General features: G+C 46.5%; 2 protein-coding genes across 2 annotated transcripts in view; one reads left to right on the top strand and one right to left on the bottom strand.

Annotated features, from left to right (window-relative positions):
* spega (striated muscle enriched protein kinase a) overlaps positions 1-19,948 on the top strand; it is a 354,671-nt gene that overhangs the window by 234,681 nt on the left and 100,042 nt on the right. Inside the window, exons 17-22 of the mRNA XM_072580011.1 lie at positions 2,623-2,727; positions 7,735-7,941; positions 11,271-11,394; positions 14,348-14,520; positions 16,513-16,625; positions 18,524-18,692. Of these exons, the coding sequence (XP_072436112.1) occupies positions 2,623-2,727; positions 7,735-7,941; positions 11,271-11,394; positions 14,348-14,520; positions 16,513-16,625; positions 18,524-18,692 (891 nt within the window). The remainder of the gene's footprint in view (positions 1-2,622; positions 2,728-7,734; positions 7,942-11,270; positions 11,395-14,347; positions 14,521-16,512; positions 16,626-18,523; positions 18,693-19,948) is intronic.
* LOC140482480 (obscurin-like protein 1) overlaps positions 19,041-19,948 on the bottom strand; it is a 71,863-nt gene continuing 70,955 nt past the window's right edge. The window contains exon 2 of the mRNA XM_072580012.1: positions 19,041-19,150. The gene's annotated coding sequence lies outside the window, so the exon portion shown is untranslated. The remainder of the gene's footprint in view (positions 19,151-19,948) is intronic.

Here is a 19,948-nt window from a genome sequence, read left to right on the forward strand (position 1 = left end):
CTTTGTATCCTTCAGTCTTTGGAACCACAGTCATTCTTCTATATTAGTGGAATCATGGAAAGAATAAGTTACACCAATAGAATAGGTTTCCAATCATTCAAAGCCCCATAGGTAAACCCACTGACCCATGATCTGCAGTTTCACACTCTGACCTGTTCTGGTTCACATTCCTTACCATCAACCCTCCGCAAATGAGGGTGTAGCTGCTCAGGATGGTGACCATCTGCCAGATGGAGGGAAAGGAGGTGGGTGCAGAATCAGAGCAGAATAACTGGGAGGGTGTCACATCTGCTCCATCCACTCCATCCCCCCCACACAGTTGCTTTCCCTCCACTGACCCCATTCACATTGCCTTAGCACATTCCCCATTCGCACCCCGACCCGGTCAGATTTGTCCAACCAGAGATGGACTCCCTTGATACAAGAAACACAGGGCATGGCCAAGAGCGTGGGTCATTGAAGGTCACCCCATTGCCTTGTTACCAACTTACATTCCCCCTCATCTGCCATTCCTATCCCCCCCCACCCTCTCACTGCTCCCACTGACATTGCCAAACTGACTGAGTATCCCAGCCCTGAATGTGTGTCTTTGTGTGTGTGTATAATACAGGGACTGAGTGCCCTAGCATTAACTCTGTGTGTGAGTGTGAGAGAGAGAGAGACAGGGGTTGTGTGGATAATTGTGTGTGCAAAACAGGGACTGAGTGACCCAGTACTGACACATGTGTGTAACAGGGACTGTGTGCCCTAGCATTGATTCTGTGTGTATGTGTAACAGGGACTGAGTGACCCAGTACTGACTGTGTGTGTGTGTGTGTGTGTTTGTGTGTGTGAGAGACAGGGACTGAGTGCCCCAGCACTGACTCTGTGTGTATGTGTGTGTGTGTGACAGGGACTGAGTGTCCCAGCACTGACTCTCTGTGTGTGTGTGTGTGTGTGTGTGTACCAGGGACTGAGTGCCCCAGCACTGACTCTGTGTGTATGTGTGTGTATGTACCAGGGACTGAGTGCCCCAGCACTGACTCTGTGTGTATGTAACAGGAACTGAGTGCCCCAGCACTGACTGTGTGTATGTGTGTGTGACAGGGACTGAGTGCCCCAGCACTGACTCTGTGTGTACGTGTGTGTGTGTGTATGTGTATATATACCAGGGACTGAGTGCCCCAGCACTGACTGTGTGTATGTGTGTGTGACAGGGACTGAGTGCCCCAGCACTGACTCTGTGTGTACGTGTGTGTGTGTGTATGTGTATATATACCAGGGACTGAGTGCCCCAGCACTGACTCTGTGTGTGTGAGACAGGGACTGAGTGCGCAGCACTGACTCTGTGTGTGTGTGTGTGTGTGTGTGTGTGTGTATGTATGTATGTGTGGGTGTGTGACAGGAACTGAGTGCCCCAGCACTGACTGTGTGCATGTGTGTGTTACAGGGACTGAGTGCCCCAGCACTAATTCTGTGGGTATGTGTGTGTGAGACAGGGACTGAGTGCACTGACTCTGTGTGTACGTATGTGTGTATGTACCAGGTACTGAGTGCCCCAGCACTGACACTGTGTGTACGTGTGTATGTGTGTGTGTGTAACTGGGACTGAGTACCCCAGCACTGACTCTATGCATGTGTGTGTGTGCGTGTAAAACAGGGACTGAGTGCCCCAGCACTGACTTGATGTGTGTAACTCTAGGGATGTGTGTCCTAATCCACATGTCTAATAAGTTGACTTTGAGCTGCTGTGTGCTCAGTGGACGTTCGGTTAATTCCTGCTTGCTGCTTGCCATGGTCTTTAATGAGGTGTATGGCCCAAAGCCAAGGTCATGACGTAAATGGCTGCAGATCAGGAGTGAAAGAGGATTGAATTAAATTACTCAGTAATACAGTTATAAATAGAGGCAGAATCCATTTGGAACATGGTAATAAATGGAATATTGCTTCTCCTGCTTTGTGCTGGGAATGTCAAAATCCCAGACTCCTCGACATGTCTTTGTCTCCTAATAAACCAGTGAATGGCATCAAATTATACAGGAATGGGAGGGAGTTACAGATTGAAAGCTAATCAAGGGATTCAGGGTGGTATATTTATAGAATAACAGATATCTGGGAGTGAGTCATAGACTGGAATCTAATCAAGGGGTTCAGGTGGTCTATATATCGAATAACAGATACCCGGGAGTGAGTTACAGACTGGAATCTAATCGGTGTTTGGGATGGTTTTTATATAGAATAACAGATCTCAGGGATGAGTTACAGATTGGAATCTAATTGAGGAGTTCGGGATGGTCTATATGTCGAATAACAGACACCCAGGAGTGAGTTACAAATTGGAATCTAATCAAGGGATTGGGGGTTGAGTGCAGTGTGGCTGTTTACATGTTGAGTAAACACTGTCCTTCACCTGTCCGCCTGGCTGGGGTGTTATGTTTCTGTGCTTCCTGAAGGTGTTTGGCAGGTGGGCCATGGCACCGTCAGTCCCTGCATGGCCATGTCCTCTGTCACTGAGGTCGGAGCTGGCTTGTTTCCCTGAGTGATTCTTTGTGTAGTTTGTCCTTTGGAGATTCCTGACGCTGTGTCGAATGATGGGCAAGTTGCTGATGAAATGTTTCTGCTTCTCTCCTCACTGTGATCCAGATGTGATCCCGGACCCACCCAATGGTCCCGCTGTGGTGGTGGCAGTGACGGGCAGGACTGTGACTCTCCAATGGAACAAACCCAAGAAACTCGACCCATCGATAGGTAACACTCAACAGAAACCATAGTGGCATCATGTATGTGTGTAAATTCTCTGTGAACCCCATCAAACACTCCCAGGGACAAGGTTAGCTACTTTGTAAACCTCCATCTACACTGTCCCCCATCAAACACTCCCAGGACAGGGACAGCATGGGGATAGATACAGAGTAAAGCTCCTCTACACTGTCACCATCAAACACTCCTAGGACAGCTCCCTTTACTCTGTTTTCATATAAATTCTTAAGAAATGGAAGCAATAGTAGACTTTTTGGCCCATTGAGCTTGTTCTGCCATTTGATATGATTCTGGCTGATCTTGGGACTTAGCTCCAGTTTCCCTCCCACTCGCTATGTCCTCTCAATTCCCAGAACAACCAAAATCTGACCCTCTGAACCTTAAATACATTCGATGCTAGAGAATCCCTAGCTGTCCGGGACAGGGAATCTCAAAGATTAATGACTCTGGGACAGAATTAAATTCTCCTCATCCCAACCCATTATCCTGATCTTGTGGCTTTGTTCTCACATGAGCAATTCCTACGAGGGATAGCAGATTCGGAGAATATTCAGGGTGGGAGAGTCCCCTCGCTGACATATTGAGGCTTCTCTCCCTTTTGAGTATCAAGCTGGGAACAATCTTTGCTGCTTCAGTCTGACTCAGTCTGTCATCTTGCCTTATTTACTGGGAAAGTCTAAGGATCAGTAACAAAGGGGCATCACTTTAAAGTAAAAGGCAGAGGTTTAGAGGGGATTTGAGGAAACCTTTTTCAACCAGAGAGTAGTGGGAGTCTGGAATGCACTGCCTGGGAGAGTAGTTGAGGCGGGAAACCTCAGAACCTTTAAAATATACTTGGATGAACTCTTGAGGTATCATAACATTCAAGCCTCTGGGCCTAATGTGAGAAAGTGGGATTGGTGTAGGTCGTGGTATTTTGTGGTGGTTGACTTGATGGGCCGAAAGGAGTCTGCTTCCTCCCTGCTTTTAGAATCTCTGAAAGTACATCAACAATCAGTCAGAGGTTTGTGGGTTCAAGTCCCCCCCACCCTTGAAAGAGTTCAATGCACAGACACCCCAGGACAGGGTTAGTAAATTTGCAGACGACACTAAGATCGGTGGAGTTGTGGATAGTGACGAAGGATGTAGTAGGTTGCAGAGAGACATGGATAGGATGCAGAGCTGGGCTAAGACGTGGCAAATGCAGTTTAACGTGGACAAGTGTGAGGTGATACACTTTGGACGGAGTAACTGGAATGCAAAGTACTGGGCGAATGGTAAGATTCTTGGGAGTGCAGATGAGCAGAGAGATCTCGGTGTCCATGTACACAGATCCCTGAAATTTGCCACCCAGATTGACAGGGTTGTTAAGAAGGCATACAGTCTCTTGGCCTTTATTAATAGAGGGATTGAGTTCCGGAACCAGGAGGTTATGCTGCAGCTGTACAAAGCTCTGGTACAGCCACACTTGGAGTATTGTGTACAGTTCTGGTCACCGCATTATAAGAAGAATGTGGATGCTTTGGAAAGGGTGCAGAGGAGATTTACTAGGGTGTTGCCTGGTATGGAGGGAAGGTCTTATGAGGAAAGGCTGAGGGCCTTGAGGCTGTTCTCGTTTGAGAGAAGAAGGTTGAGAGGTGACTTAATAGAGACATACATACATCGGAGGGTTAGATAGGGTGGACAGGGAAAGCCTTTTTCCAAGTATAGGGACGGCAAACACAAGGGGACACAACTTTAAAGTGAGGGGTGATAGATATAGAACAGATGTCAGAGGTAGTTTCTTTACTCAGAGAGTAGTAAGGGTATGGAATGCTTTGCCTGCAATGGTAGTAGATTCGCCAAGTTTAAGTGCATTTAAGTCGTCATTGGATAGGCATATGGACGTACATGGAATAGTGTAGGTGGGATGGGCTTCAGGTTAGTATGACAGGGCAGCGCAACGTCGAGGGCCGAAGGGCCTGTACTGCGCTGTAATGTCCTATGTTCTATGTTCTAGGTGGTAGTGTCCCTGGGCTAGTAATCCAGAGCCCTGGGTTATCACTCTAGGGGAGATGTGTTTGAATCCCATCCTGGTAGATGGTTAAAAATTTGAATTCAATGTCCCCCTGCCAAAAAAATCTGGAATAAAGATTGGTTCTGAAGAATCACTGTCAACACCCATAAAGGAAAAGCCTATCTGGTTCACTGATGTCCTCTCAGGGTGTGGGGTTTGGGGAGGGTGGTCTAGTCTGGTTTAGATGGGATTCCAGACTCAGAGCAATGTGGTTGACGCTTAACTTCTATCTGGCACAATTAGGGATGGGTAACAAATGCTGGCCTAGCCAGTGATGCTCATCTCCCATGATGGGCCTTTGGGAAAGTGGGTGTGCTGCGCTGTTGGAGATTCCGTCTGTCAGCCGGGAATGTGATCAAGGTACTATTTGCCCTTTTAGAGTCATAGAGATGTACAGCACGGAAACAGACCCTTGGGTCCAACTCATCCTTTAGGAGAAAGTGAGGACTGCAGATGCTGGAGATCAGAGCTGAAAATGTGTTGCTGGAAAAGCACAGCAGGTCAGGCAGCATCCAAGGAGCAGGAGAATCGACGTTTCGGGCATGAGCCCTTCTTCAGGAAGGGCTCATGCCCAAAACGTCGATTCTCCTGCTCCTTGGATGCTGCCTGACCTGCTGCGCTTTTCCAGCAACACATTTTTAGCTAAACTCATCCTTGCCGACCAGATATCCTAACCTAATCTAGTCCCATTTACCAGCACCTGGTCCATATCCCTCCAAACCCTTCCTATTCATGTCCCCATCCAGATGCCTTTTAAATGGTGCAATTGTACCAGCTTCCACCACTTCCTCTGTTAGCTCATTCCATACACACACCACCCAGTGTGAAAAGTTGTCCTTTAGGTCCCTTTTAAATTTTCCCCTCTTACCCTAAACCTATGCCCTCTAGTTTTGAGCTTCCCCATCCCAGGGAAAAGGCCTTGCCTATTTATCCTATCCATGCCCCTCATGATTTTATAATCCTCCATAAAGTCATCTTTTCTGAATCCTTTCACAACATCCTTCCTATAGGAGGGAAACCAGAATTGCATACAATATTCCGACAGTGGTCTAACCAATGTCCTGTACAGCTGCAACATGACCTCCCAACTCCTGTACTCAATGCACTGACCAATAAAGGAAAGCATACCAAACGCCTTCTTCACTATCCTAGCTACCTGTGAATTCACTTTCAAGGAGCTATGAACCTGCACTCCAAGGTCTCTTTGTTCAGCAACACTCCCTAGGACCTTACCATTTAGTGTATGAGTCCTGCAAAGATTTGCTTTTCCAAAATGCAGCACCTCACATTTATCTAAATTAAACTCCATCCACCTCTCCTCAGCCCAATGACACATCTGATCAAGATCCCTTTGTAATTTGAGGTAACCTTCTTCACTGTCTACTACACCTCCAGTGTTTTGGTATCATCTGCAAACTTACTAACTGCACCTCCCATGTTCACATCCAAATCTGGGTGACTATAAAAGATAGAAACAAGGGCATGGTAGCTCTCCTTGGTGACACTGACATTCTTTACCCTTTTGATCAACATCACAAAGAACAACTGGCATGATCATTGGCACCATGCTTTTGCCCTGCACAAATTAGTCACCACTGCTGCTATATCACAAGGGTATTTCACTTCATAGGAGATAGAAGAGTCCATTCAGCCCATCAGGACTGCTCTGCCACTCAGCTAGATCACAGCAGATCCTCTTTCTCAAAACCATTTTTCCACAAGAGCCCCAAATCCATTGATTTCTCTAAATATTCCATCATCTAAATTGTTAATAAATTTTGTGAATGGATGAGGTCCCAAAACAGAGTCCCTGTGCATCGCCTGTCAGTCGCATCCAGTAGATGAAAGAACCTGCTCCTTCTCTCCATGTCCTGTCTCCTCCTGCTTCAGCTGGTCTTTGCAGCAGCTTCAGGATTGGTCTTTGGTGTCTTAAGGCTCAAAGGAGAAACTTTATCGAACCCCCCACCAAAGTCATTACAATATATATATAATAACCTGGATGAGGCAAGGGAACATACTATCGCCAGGTTTGTGAAAGGTACAGAAATAGGTGGGAAGGCCAGTGGTAAGGATGATGCAAAGACTCTGCAGAGGGATATGGACAGGGGATGTGAAGGGGCAAAACTTTAGCAGTTGGAATATGATTGAGAAAATATGAGGTGATTCACATTGGCAGGAAGAACAGAGGAGCTGAATATTATTTAAATGCTGAAAGACTGCAGAAAGCTACACAACAAAGTGGTTTGGGAATCCTTGTGGATAAATCACTAAAAGGTAACATCCAAGTTCAGTGGGTAACAGGGAAGGCAAGTGGAATGTGCGCCTTTATTACAAAAGAAAGAGATTTTAAAAAAGGGGACGTTTTGCCAAAACTATACAAGACATTAGTTAGACCACAGCTGGACACACTCACCAGTAGATGATTTACCCCATTGATCATACTGTACTAATCAACGAGACATGGAAAACTTGGATCTGGAAACTCCCTGCAATATTTTCCAACCTTCTGAAGTAGAGGTCAGAAACCCACATTCTAATTGTGACCTCAGGAACACTGAGTCAAGAATTCATTATTATAAACTGTCCCCTCGACCTGCACTCTGTGTGTGTGTGTGTCTCAGTATGAGAGAGCGTGTATGTGTCAATATGAGAGCGTGTGTGCATATGTGTCAGTACAAGAGTGTATGTGTGTCAGTTCGAGAGACAGTGTGTGTGTCTGTGTGTGTCAGTATGAGAAAGAGAATGTGTGGGTCAATATGAGAGTGTGTGTGTGTGTCAGTATGAGGGAGAACGTGTGTGTGTCAGTATGACGGAGAATGTGTGTGTGTCAGTATGAGAGAGTTTGCGTGAGTGTGTTTGTGGATGAGTGTGTGTGTGTAAGAGCAGGTGGATGAGTGCGTGTATGAGTGTGTGTGAGAGTGAGCGCATGTTGGTGATGGTTCTCCCCTCTTACTTTGCAGATCCTGCTACACTGACCTATGTTATTCAAAGCCAGGTGGTGGGCACACACCAGTGGCACGTCCTGAAAGCCAACATCAAGGACACCAGCTATACCATCCAATCACTGAACAAAGGCATCCAGTACGCGTTCAGGATCCAGAGCACCACATCAAAGAGCTGCAGCAAGCCCTCTCCCATCTCTGAGCCTGTTAAACTATTGGACAGAGGTAAGCAGCCCATCTGCAGTGTGATTGGGTGACAGAATATCACACAGGCAGGGAAGAAGGGAACGAAGTGACACATCTAAAAACAAAACCTAGGACTGGCGTCCTTTCTCAATGAATGGAATGCAAAGCAGTTAAACTTATATCAGACTTTCGTTCGATCACAATGGACAATTTTATCCTTTTTACTGGAAATTGGTATCGCTGGCTGGGTCAGTATTTATTATGAGTCCCTGGTGGCCCTTGAGAAGGTGAGGGTGAGCTGCCTTCTTAAAGCGTTGCAGTCTGTGTGCTGTACAGTTCTGGTCTCCATATTGAGAAAGGGAATAAGAAGCACGAGGTAAAGTTCAATCTCGAATTGTTTTAAGAATTCCCCCACACTGTGGAAGCAGCCCACTGAGTCCACACCAACCCTCCAAAGAGTGTCCCACCCAGATCCACTTGCCTACCCTATCCCTGTCGGCATAAGTGAGGACTGCAGATGCTGGAAATCAGAGTCTAGATTAGAGTGGTGCTGGAAAAGCACAGCAGGTCAGGTAGCATCTGAGGAATAGGAAAATTGACGTTTCAGGCGAAAGCCCTTCATCAGGACTCATAAGGGCTTTTGCCTGAAACGTCGATTTTCCTACCTTATCCCTGTAACTCTGCATTTCACATGGCTAACCCACCTAACCTGCACATCTTTGGACTGTGGGAGGAAACCCACGCTGACACAGGGAGAATCTGAAAACTCCACACTGAGTCCCTGGTACTGTGAGGCAGCAGTGCTAACCACTGAGCCATCGTACCAACCCTTATTTAATAGGATTACACTGGAACTGAGAAGTTATGCTAATCAGGAAGCATTGAAATGGCTTAGAGCTGTATCCTTTAGAATCAAGAGTGACCTGGTTGAGATCTTTGGAGATCAACAGAATTGATATGGAGAATACACTCCTAACAGCGGAGCACAGATCTGCTCTGGCACTCACAGTTTCATTTCAAAGTCAGCACTGCGCTCTCAAAAGTTCCACATTGTCTGGAGTTTAGATCAAATGTGTAAAATTCTTGAGATCTTAACAAGGGTAGATCTCAGTTGCAGTAGTGTGTGCTATCTCCAAGATGCACTGCAGAAATTCACCAAAGATCCTCAGACAGCACCTTCCAAATCCACAACCACTTCTATCAAGGGCAGCAGATAAGGGGAGACAATGGCCTAGCAATATTATCAATAAACTATTAATCCAAAAACTCAGCTCACATTCCAGGAGCCTGGGTTCAAATCCCTGCCACAGCAGATGTGGAATTTGAATTCAGTAGATAAAATCTATTTATGGAATTAAGAGTCTAATGATGACTGTGAATCCACTGTTGATTGTTGGAAAAACCCATCGGGTTTACTCATGTCCTTTAGGGAAGGAAGCTGCCATCCTTCCCTGGTCTAGCCTACACGTGACTCCAAACCCACAGCCATGGGGTTGATTGTTAACTGCCCTCTGGGTAATTAGTGATGGGCAATAAATATTTGCCTGGCCGGAGCTGCCTATATCCCGTGAGTGAATTAAGAAAAAGATAAATGGGAACACCACCATCTTTAAGTTCCCCTCCAAACCACTCACGATCCTGACTTGAAAATATCCATCCTCCAGTGACGCTGGGTTAAAATCCTGGAATTCCCTCCCTAATGGCATTGTGGTTCTACCTACAGCACATGGACAACAGTGGTTCAAGATGGCAGCTCACCCCCACCTTCTCAAGGGGGCAACTAGGAATGGGCAGTAAATGCTGTCCCAGCCAGTGACACCCATATCCAGTCAATTAATTAAAAGATACTGAAAGAGTTGTTTTTCCCAGCAGCACAGTCTACAATTTTGAAACATTCTCAAGCAATGTTCAATATATTCGGACGGAAATCAATATAATTTTGGATATTGAGGGAATCAGTGGATAGAAATAAAAGTTGAGGTGAAGTAAAAGGTCTTGACTGGTGCATTAGTTTTGAGGGGCAGAATGGCCTCCTTCTGTTTCTGACTGTGTTGCTTCTCCATGACAATATTGGAAAGTAATTTCTGCACCACCATTCCCGACTTCACAACATCCTGAAGTGTATGTTTAGAATCTAGTCACGGTGTCTCACTGGTTAGCACCAGGGATCTGGGTTCAATTCCTGCCTCGGGTGGCTGTCTGTGTGGAGTTTGCACATTCTCCCCGTTTCTGCTTGGGTTTCCTCTCACAGTCCAAAGATGTGCATGTTATGTGGATTGGCCATGGGAAATTGCCCATAGTGTCCAGGGATGTGCAGGTTAGGGTGGGATTGCCCATGCTAAGTTCCCCATAGTGCCCAGGGATGTGCAGGTTAGGGTGGGTTGACTGAGCTAAATTGCCCAGAGTGTCCAGGGATATGCAGGTTAGGGTGGGTTGGCCATCCCCATAGTGTCCAGGGATGTGCAGGTTAGCGTGGGATTGGCCATGCTAAATTCTCCATAATGCCCAGGGATGTGCAGGTTAGGATGCATTGGCCATGCTAAATTACCCATTGTGCCCAGGGATGTGCAGATTAGGGTGGGTTGGCCAGACTAAATTGCCCATAGTATCCAGGGATGTGCAGGTTAGTGTGGGATTGGCCATGCTAAATTCCCCATAATGCCCAGGGATGTTCAGGTTAGGGGGCATTGGCCATGCTAAATTACCCATTGTGCCCAGGGATGTACAGGTTAGGGTGAATTGGCCATGCTAAATTACCCATTGTGCCCAGGGATGTGCAGGTTAGGGTGGAATTGGCCATGCAAAATTGTCCATGGATGTGCAGGTTAGGATGGGATTGTCCATGCTAAATTCCCCTTCGTGTCCAGGCATGTACAGGTTAGGGTGCATTGGCCATGCTAAATTACCCATTGTGCCCAGGGATGTGCAGATTAGGGTGGGTTGACCACACTAAATTGCCCATAGTGTCCAGGGATGTGCAGGCTGGGTGGCCATGATGTGTAGGTACTGGTGTTGGACTGGGAATGGACAAGGTCAGAAATCACACAACTCTAGGATATAGTCCAACAGGCTTATTTGAAATCACAAGCTTGGACTATAACCTGGTGTTGTGTGACTTCTGACCAGGCTAGATGGGTTAGCCATGGGAAATGCAGGCTTACAGAGGTAGGGTGGGGGAACGGGTCTGGTTGGGATGTTCTTCGGAGGGCTGGTGCAGGCTTAATGGGCTGAATGGCCTCTGTCTGCACTGTAAGGATTCCATTTGCTTTCAAGTCTTCAGAGTTGATTTGGCTAGCTCTGAGCTGGGAGTGCTCAGTGAAGACTGACAAGGACAGACATTGATACTGGCTCTTTCATCCTTTCCGCAGGTCCCTATCTGGAAGAAGTTCCATGTTTTATTGACAAACCAGATGTAGTGTTTGCAGTGGAAGATCAGAGCAGCTGTATTACCTGTACACTGAACTACGTACAGGCAGATGTGTCATGGACAAAGTAAGAGCAAGCTACACTGCCTGTGCTTCTGCGTGTGAGTGGGAGAGTGTCAGAGACAGGCTTGGAGAGAAATTCCACTGTATCTGACAGTGAATGGTGTTCTCATATATCTGCTACCTTTGTCCTTCTAGATGGAAGTGGTTGTGGTTTTGGGAGGTGCTGTCTGAGGATCTTTGGTGAATTTTTGCAATGCGTCTTGTAGATGGTATACACTGATGCCACTGAGCATCAGTGGTGGAAGGAGTGGATGGTTGTGGATGTGGTGCCAATCAAGTGGGCTGCTTTCTCCTGGATGGTGTCGAGCTTCCTGAGTGTTGTTGGAGCTGCACTCATCCAGGCAAATAGGAAGCATTCCCTCATACTCCTGACTTTTGTCTGTAGATGGTGGATAGACTTTGGGGAGTCAGGATTCATAGCCTCTCTGCCACTCAATGAAGGGATGGGAAGAATATTGGATGTGAGAACATTCAATAAACAATCCCTAGTAAAATTGGAATCCATAGGTATCAGGGCAAACTATCCCTGGTTGGAGTTACACCTGGCACATAGGAAGATGGTTGTGGTCAAAAGAGAAAATGCTGGAAAATCTCAGCAGGTCTGGCAACATCTGTAAGGAGAGAAAAGAGCTGACGTTTTGAGTCTAACTGACCCTTTGTCAAAGCTGATGGTTGAAAGTTGTTGGAGGTCAGTCATCTCAGCTCCAGGACATCTCTGCAGGAGTCCCTCAGGGGAATGTCCTAGGGTCAACCAGCTTCAGCAATGACCTTCCCTCCATCATTAGATCAGAGGTGGGCATGTTCACTGATCATTGCACAATGTTTAGCATCATTCACAACTCCTCAGATACTAAAGCAGTCCATGTTCAAATGCAACAAGATCTGGACAATATCCAGGCTGGGCTGACAAGTGGCAAGTAACATTTGTGCCACACAAATGCCAGGCAATAATCATTGACAATAAGAGACAATCTGACCGCACCCTTGACATTGAATGGTGTCACCATCACTGAGTTCCCCCACTATCAACATCCTGAGGGTTACCACTGACCAGAAACTGACCGGACCAGCTATATACAATGACTACAAGAGCAGGTCAGAGGCTGGGAGTACTGCAGTGAGTAACTCATCTCCTGACTCCTCAAAGCCTGTCCACCATTTACAAGGCACCATTTATAAGATAAAGGAGCAGAAATTAGGCCAGTCAGCCTATCGGGTCTGCTCTGCCATTCAATGGCTGAGTGTGATGGAATACTCCCCATTTGCCTGGATGGGTGCAACTCCCAACAACACACACAAATGTTACTTGCCACTTGTCAGCCCAGCCTGGATATTGTCCAGATCTTGTTGCATTTGAACATGGACTGCTTTAGTATCTGAGGAGTTGTGAATGATGCTAAACATTGTGCAATGATCAGTGAACATGCCCACTTCTGATCTAATGATGGAGGGAAGGTCATTGCTGAAGCTTGACACCATCCGGAACAAAGCATCCACTCCCTCCACCACTGATGCTCAGTGGCATCAGTGTGTACCACCTACAAGATATGTTGCAGAAATTCGCCAAAGATCCTCAGACAGCACCTTCCAAACCCACAACCACTTCCATCGAGAAGGAACACCACTCCCTGCAAGTTCCCCTCCGAGCCACTCACCATCCTGACTTGGAAATACATCACCGTTCTTTCAGTGTCACTGGGTCAAAATCCTGGAATTCCCTCCCTAAGGGCATTATGGGATTGCAGCGGTTCAACAAGGCAGCTCACCACCACCCTCTCAAGGGGGCAACTGGGGATGGGCAGTAAATGCTGGCTCAGCCAGTGATGCCCACGTCCTCTGAATAAATTAAAAAAGAATTCAACACCGGGCTACAACATGAGTTAGTGGATAAGATAGCAAAACATTTCGCCGAACCTGACAGTTTTTGAGAAGTGTCTTTAAGGAGGAAAAGCACAACATGGTGGGGGGAGGGAAGATGAGGAAACTGGTGAAATTGGTGTTGATGCCTCGTCTTCTGCCTCAGGATCCTCCAACCACATGGCATCAATGTGGATTTCACCAGTTTCCTCATCTCCCCACCCCCTACCTCATCCCAGATTCAACCTTCCAACTCGGCACCACCCGCTGGACCTGTCCGCCTTCCTTCTAACCTATTTGCTTCAGCCTCCACTCTGACCTATTACCATCACTCCCCATCTGCATCCACCTATCACTTTCCAAGCTACCTTCCCCCAGCTCCACCCTCCTATCTATCTCTCAGCCCCCTTATGCATGCCCCCCCCCCACCTAAACACACACATTCTTGATGAGGGGCTTATGCCTGAAACGCCAACTCTCCTGCTCCTTGGATGCTGCCTGACCTGCTGTGCTTTTCTAGCATTACAGGTTGCAACTCTGCCTCTCCAGCATCTGCAGTCCTCACTTAATTCCAATCTGTAGGAACTGTTCCAGAATCAAAAGAATCTTCAAAGATGACCACCAATGCATCCACTAATACTAATGCCACTTCCTTAAGTAGATTGAAATGTAGATTATCAGGCCTTGGAAATTTATCAGCCTTCAATTCCATCAATTTCTCCAACACCATTTCTGTACTAATACAGCTTTACTTCATTCCTCCCTCTCTCTAAGCCCTGTGATTCCCATTATTTCTGGCATGTTATTAGTGTTCTTCTTTACAAAGACAGAGACAGGTGAATTTAGTTCATCAGCCATTTCTTTCCCCTCTCACATTGAACCTATGCCCTCTAGTTCTGGACTCCCCCACACCAGGGAAGAGACCTTGTCTATTCACTCTATCCATGCCCCCCCATGATTATATAAACCTCCAATGCTCTAGGAAAAACAGCCCCAGCCTATTCAGCGTCTCCCTGTAGCTCAAACCCTCCAATCCTGGCCACGCTGTGGAATGCTGGTTATAGAGATTATCTCACTCTTACCTGGTTGACAATCTACAGGAATGGCATGGAGTTGACCAATAAACCTCGGGTCTACGAGCTGAGCATGCCTGATGATGACCAACATATGCTGAAGATTGTGAAAGTTGGAAAGGCTGATGTTGGAGAGATAATGGTCACAGCCAGGAACGAACATGGAGAGGATTCTTGTCGGATATCTCTGCTCCTGGCAGGTATGCAGCTTCTCTCCTTATTTCCTCAGAAATTAGTCGCTGTCAAATAAGGGGAATTTGCATTTGCTATAACATCCTTAGTACATTCCAAAAACTTTACAAAACCTCCTGAAATTGAATATTAATGGTAAGAGGCACATTTTCTTGGCATTTTTGTCTTAAACTCCTTCAGACATAATAAATACAAACATAAAGAGAAAACAATATTTATACTGTATGGGAAGAGAGCACTGATTGGTTTGCAAGTCGACTCTGATTGATAGAGGTGTTGCCATGAAAATGTACATCAATTAGTTGATAGTGTAGTGCTGGAAAGGCACAGCGCGTTAGGCAGCATCCGAGGAGCAAGAGAATCGACGTTTCAGGCAAAATCCCTTCATTCCTGCTCCTCTGATGCTTCCTGACCGGCTGTGCCTTTCCAGCACCACACTGTCGACTCTGATCTCTAGCATCTGCAGTCCTCACTTTCGACTAATTAGTTGATGACTGACAGTTAACTGCTGAGCTTTGTTTAAATTTAAACCAGGCTGGTTGACTCTGATTTCTGAAAGTGTTGTCTTGAGAAATAAACCAGAATATTTTTGACAGAGTGCAGACTCAACGGGCTGAATGGCCCTTTTCTGTGCTGGAAACCTCGGCAAATCTAATGGGGCTGTTGTCTGTTTTGTTGAGTAGATATAGACTCGATGGGTGTTCATGGTTATTCAGTTCACAAAGAGCAGGTTGCTTTATATCAATATGTACAGCTTCCAATGTGTGTAAATGCACCACACTGCTAGCCCCACTGACTACCGAAATTAGGGAGGGCAATGGCCTAGTGATATTATCACTGGACTATCAACCCAGACACCCAGATAATGTTCAGGGGACCTGGGTTCAAATCCTGCCACAGCAGATGGTGAAATCTGAATTCAATAAATATCTGGAATTAAGATTCTCTGGGTCACTAAGGTCCTTTAGGGAAGGAAATTGCCATCCTTACCTGGTCTGGCCTACATTTAACTCCACAGCAATGTAGTTGACTCTTAGCTGCCCACTGGGCAATTATGGGTGGGCAATAAATACTGGTCTGGCCAGGGATGCCCTCATTCCATGAATGAATAAAAAAGAAAAGCAAACGGGCCGCTGACGTCATTCTCAGCATACTTGGGATTATTCAGCAAATGCTGTCCAATGCCTAAATCACAGCTGTGCTGGAGACAGGGTTTTGAGTATTAGCAGTACAAACTGGCTGGGTGTACTCAGTACATTGTGTGGAACATGCCGCTTGATATGATTAGCCAGTCAGTCACCAGCATTACAAATAGAGCTTTGCACTTAACTGTTGGTCATTATTTAATTGGTGCTGGAGCACCAATTGGCTATTTGTTTCCGGACGTGTTGTCACCAGAGTAAGAAAACATCACTATATATGTGTGCAGAGAGTGAGCCCATGGACACCGAACAGTCATGGAGTCCATCGTTTTCTCACTTTTGTGAAGAGATATACCAGGGAAAGCTCCCCTGCTGACCTTCGAAATGATGGGCTGAATGGCCTCTTTCTATGCCATCCTGATCCTATGAAATGGTGACGGTGAGATCCCTCAGATCCAAACCAGACTGGAGCAGACTGGTTTAAGGTCCCACACCACAAAGGGTACTGCTGGCATCAACATCGAGTTTCTATGACCAGCTTGGGCACTGGGACGGTCAGGAGATTGGGGTGGGGGGGCAGCGCTCAAATCCCAACAACCTCTCAGGATCCAGGAGGCTATGACTGACACCAATGACCTTCTCAAGCGAGGGAGTGTCTGTGGCGAAGGTAAGGAGGGGGCGGCTCTGAAGTGAAGGATGTCCCCCTCAGTTATTTTTTGGACCCCACAAGAGTTCCCTCCTTCAGTGCAGGACCCTGACTTCCCTCCGCGAGTTGGGGTGGGGGAGTGTAATTCTGTGAATCCAAAACCCGGTTCTGGATTGTTCGCCTGTTCTTGAGCGGAGACTGTTGTGTTGCAGAGGCTCCACGGTTTGAGTCCATCATGGAGGACATGGTGGTGAGGCCAGAGGAGACAGCAAGACTGGCTGTGGTGGTCGAAGGGAAACCCTTACCAGACATTCTCTGGTTTAAGGTAAATCTCTCAGTGACACGGGTTTGAGGAGGGGATTCCGGGAGGAATGGACACAGGGAGGGGGTCAGGGGAATGGGGGCTGGGGGAATAGGGATGGGGGTCAGGAGATCAGAGGGAGGGGGACACAGGATGTGGGAGATGAGTGGTTGGGGGACGGGTTGGATGAGGAAAGGGAGATCGGGGTTAGGGGACATGGGGAGAATGGGTGACATGGGGAGGTAGGACAGGGAAAGAGGGGTGTATGGGACTGGAGGGGGGAAAGGGACTAGGGATGGGGAAGGGGATTTCAGGAGACAGGGGGTGGGGTAGATGAAAGGAGGGGGAGCTGGAGCAAGGGAAGGGTGAGCCAGCTCCTCCAGAGGAGCTGATGGACATCTGGTGGTGTTGAGCCGAGGGGAATGGGGGAACAGGTTGGCGGGAAGGTCACGGATAATTCCTGGGAGTTGAGAAGATGAAGGACTGAATTCCAGGCTGGTGACTTCTTGGCCCCTCCCACACAGTGACTCCAGCCAATGACTATCCTGGAATCTTCACGCTGCCCTCCAGCCAATGATTGACCAGATCTTACCCCATCCCCTCCCCTCCACCCCTAAAGACACTGATGGACAAGCTACAGTCTATCCCCATGGGTCAGTTGTAGAGTCAGAGTCATATAGCAGGGTCCAACGACTGACTATGTTCCTAAACTAATCTAGTCTCATTTGCCTGCGTTTGTTCCATATCCCTCTAAATCTTTCCTATTGTGGTATCTGTCCAAATATCTCTTAATTGTTGTAACAATACTTACCTCTACTACTTCCTCTGGCAGTTCATTCCCACACATGAACCACCCTCTGAGTGAAAAGGTTACTCCTTCTAAATCTTTCTGCTCTCACCTTAAAACTATGCTCCCTAGTTTTGAAATCCCCCACCCTAAGGAAAAAAAACCTTTGCTTTTCACCTTATCTATACCCTTCATGATTTTATAAACCTCCATAACCTCCTATGCTCCAGGGAAATAAGTCCCTGTCTATCCAGCCTCTCTTCATAACTCAAATCTTGCAGTCCTGGAAACCTTGTAAATCTTTGTTAAATCTTCATCAATTTAATAATATCATCCCAATAACAGGGCGACCAGAACTGTACATAATATTCCAAAAGTGGCCTCACCAATTTCCTGTATAACCTCAAGATGACATCCCAACTCCTATACTCAACAGTCTGAGTGTGAAGGCAGGTATGCTAAATGCCTTCTTCACCATCCTGTCTACCTGAGATGCAACTTTCAAAGAACTCTGTACCTGAACCCTGAGGTCTCTCTGTTCGACAACACTCCCCAGGGCCCTACCACTAACTGTACGAGTCCTGTCCTTGTTTGTTTTACCTAAATGTAACATCTTGCATTTATACAAATTAAACTCCATTTGCTATTCCTCAGCCTATTGACCTATTTGATCTTGATTTTGCAAACTTAAATAACCTTCCTCACTGTTAAAATCAAGCTTCCTCACTGTTGACTATGCTACTAATGTTGGTGGCATTCACAAAATTATTAACCAACTTCTCCTCCAAATCATTTCTATAAATGACAAATAACAGTGGATCGAGCAACAATTCCTGTGGAACACCACAAGTCACAGGCCTCCAGTCCAGAAAACAACTCCCCACCAACAGCCTCTGTCTCTTATCATCAAGCCAATTTTGTATCCAATTGGCAAGCTTTCCCTGAATCCCTTGTGATCTAACCTTACTAACCAGTCTATCATTACTGCCAATGATTGATATATTTCCAGTGTCTACCACATTGACCCTCCAACCAATGGCTGGCCAGGCTAGCCAATGGGTGACCAGGAGTATTGTATCCATACCGTCCCTCCAGCCAATGGGTGAATAACTTGGCCTTGCTCTTTGTTTTGAAGGATGATATGGTACTGATGGAGAGCAATCATTTGTCCTTTGTTTACGATGACAGTGAGTGTTCACTGGTCATTCTCAATACCACCGAGTCAGACAGTGGAGTCTACACCTGTACTGCAAAGAACCTGGCTGGAGAGGTGTCCTGTAAAGCAGAGCTGACCATTCTGAAAGGTAAGCAGCTGAGCAGCAAAGGCCATTCACCGAATGAATTGCATTGAATTTACTGTCATGTGTCCTGAGGCACAGTGAAAAGCTTTGTCTTGTGAGCAATACAGGCAGATCACATAGTTAAGTAGCACAGATAAGTAAATAATAGGTAAACAGCGGCAAAAACAGAAACAACAGTACAGGCGAATGTTAAGAGTTTGTGACTCCATTCAGTATTCTAACAACAGTAGGGTAGAAACTGTTGCGAAACCGGCTGATGCATGTGTTCAGGCTTCTGTACCTTCTCCCCGATGGTAGGGGTTATAGAAAAACATTGCCAGGATGGGATGGATCTTTGAGAATGCTGGCGGCCTTTCCTTGACAGCGGGCCTGGTGCGGGGTGGTCGGATGGGTCGTGGGCACCACATGGTTTGCTGCCTTCATCCAGTAAGTTGGTTTTGAGGATGGGAGGAGCTTCAAACCTGTGAGTTTAGATAAAACAGAGTTATTAGTAATTTTTGAAAGCATGCTATTAAGTTTAAAGAGTGTAGAACAATGATAGCACTGTGTGTGACACCAGGCGGGAGCAATCTACCAGACTCTGTGTGTTGTATTTCAGGTGATGTCGGCATCTCTGGTAAGTCTAGCATTTGTTGCCCAAGCCTAATGGCCTTTGAACTAAATGGCTTACTGGGTCATATCAGAGGGCAGTTAGGAGTCAATAACATTGGGGTCTGGAGTCACATGTAGGCCAGACAGTTTCTCTCCCAGAAGGGCACTAATGAACTCATAGAACATAGAACATTACATAACAGAGCAGTACAGACCCTTCGGCCCTCGATGTTTCACCAACCTGTCATACCAATCTGAAGCCCATCCCACCTACACTATTCCATGTTCGTCCATATGCTTGTCCAATGACGACTTAAATGTACTTAAATTTGGCGAATCTACTACCATTGCAGGCAAAACATTCCATACCCTTACTACTCTCTGAGTAAAGAAACTACCTCTGACATCTGTTCTATATCTATCACCCCTCAATTTAAAGCTATGTCCCCTCGTGCTCGCTGTCACCATACTTGGAAAAAGGCTCTCCCTGTCCACCCTATCTAACCCTCTGATTATCTTATATGTCTCTATTAAGTCACCTCTCAACCTTCTTCGCTCCATCGAAAACAGCCTTAAGTCCCTCAGCCTTTCCTCGTAAGACCTCTCCTCCATACCAGACAACATCCTAGTAAATCTCCTCTGCACCCTTCCAAAGCTTCCACATCCTT

The sequence above is a fragment of the Chiloscyllium punctatum genome, chromosome 10 (assembly GCF_047496795.1).
Source record: "Chiloscyllium punctatum isolate Juve2018m chromosome 10, sChiPun1.3, whole genome shotgun sequence".
NCBI classification, from domain to species: domain Eukaryota; kingdom Metazoa; phylum Chordata; class Chondrichthyes; order Orectolobiformes; family Hemiscylliidae; genus Chiloscyllium; species Chiloscyllium punctatum.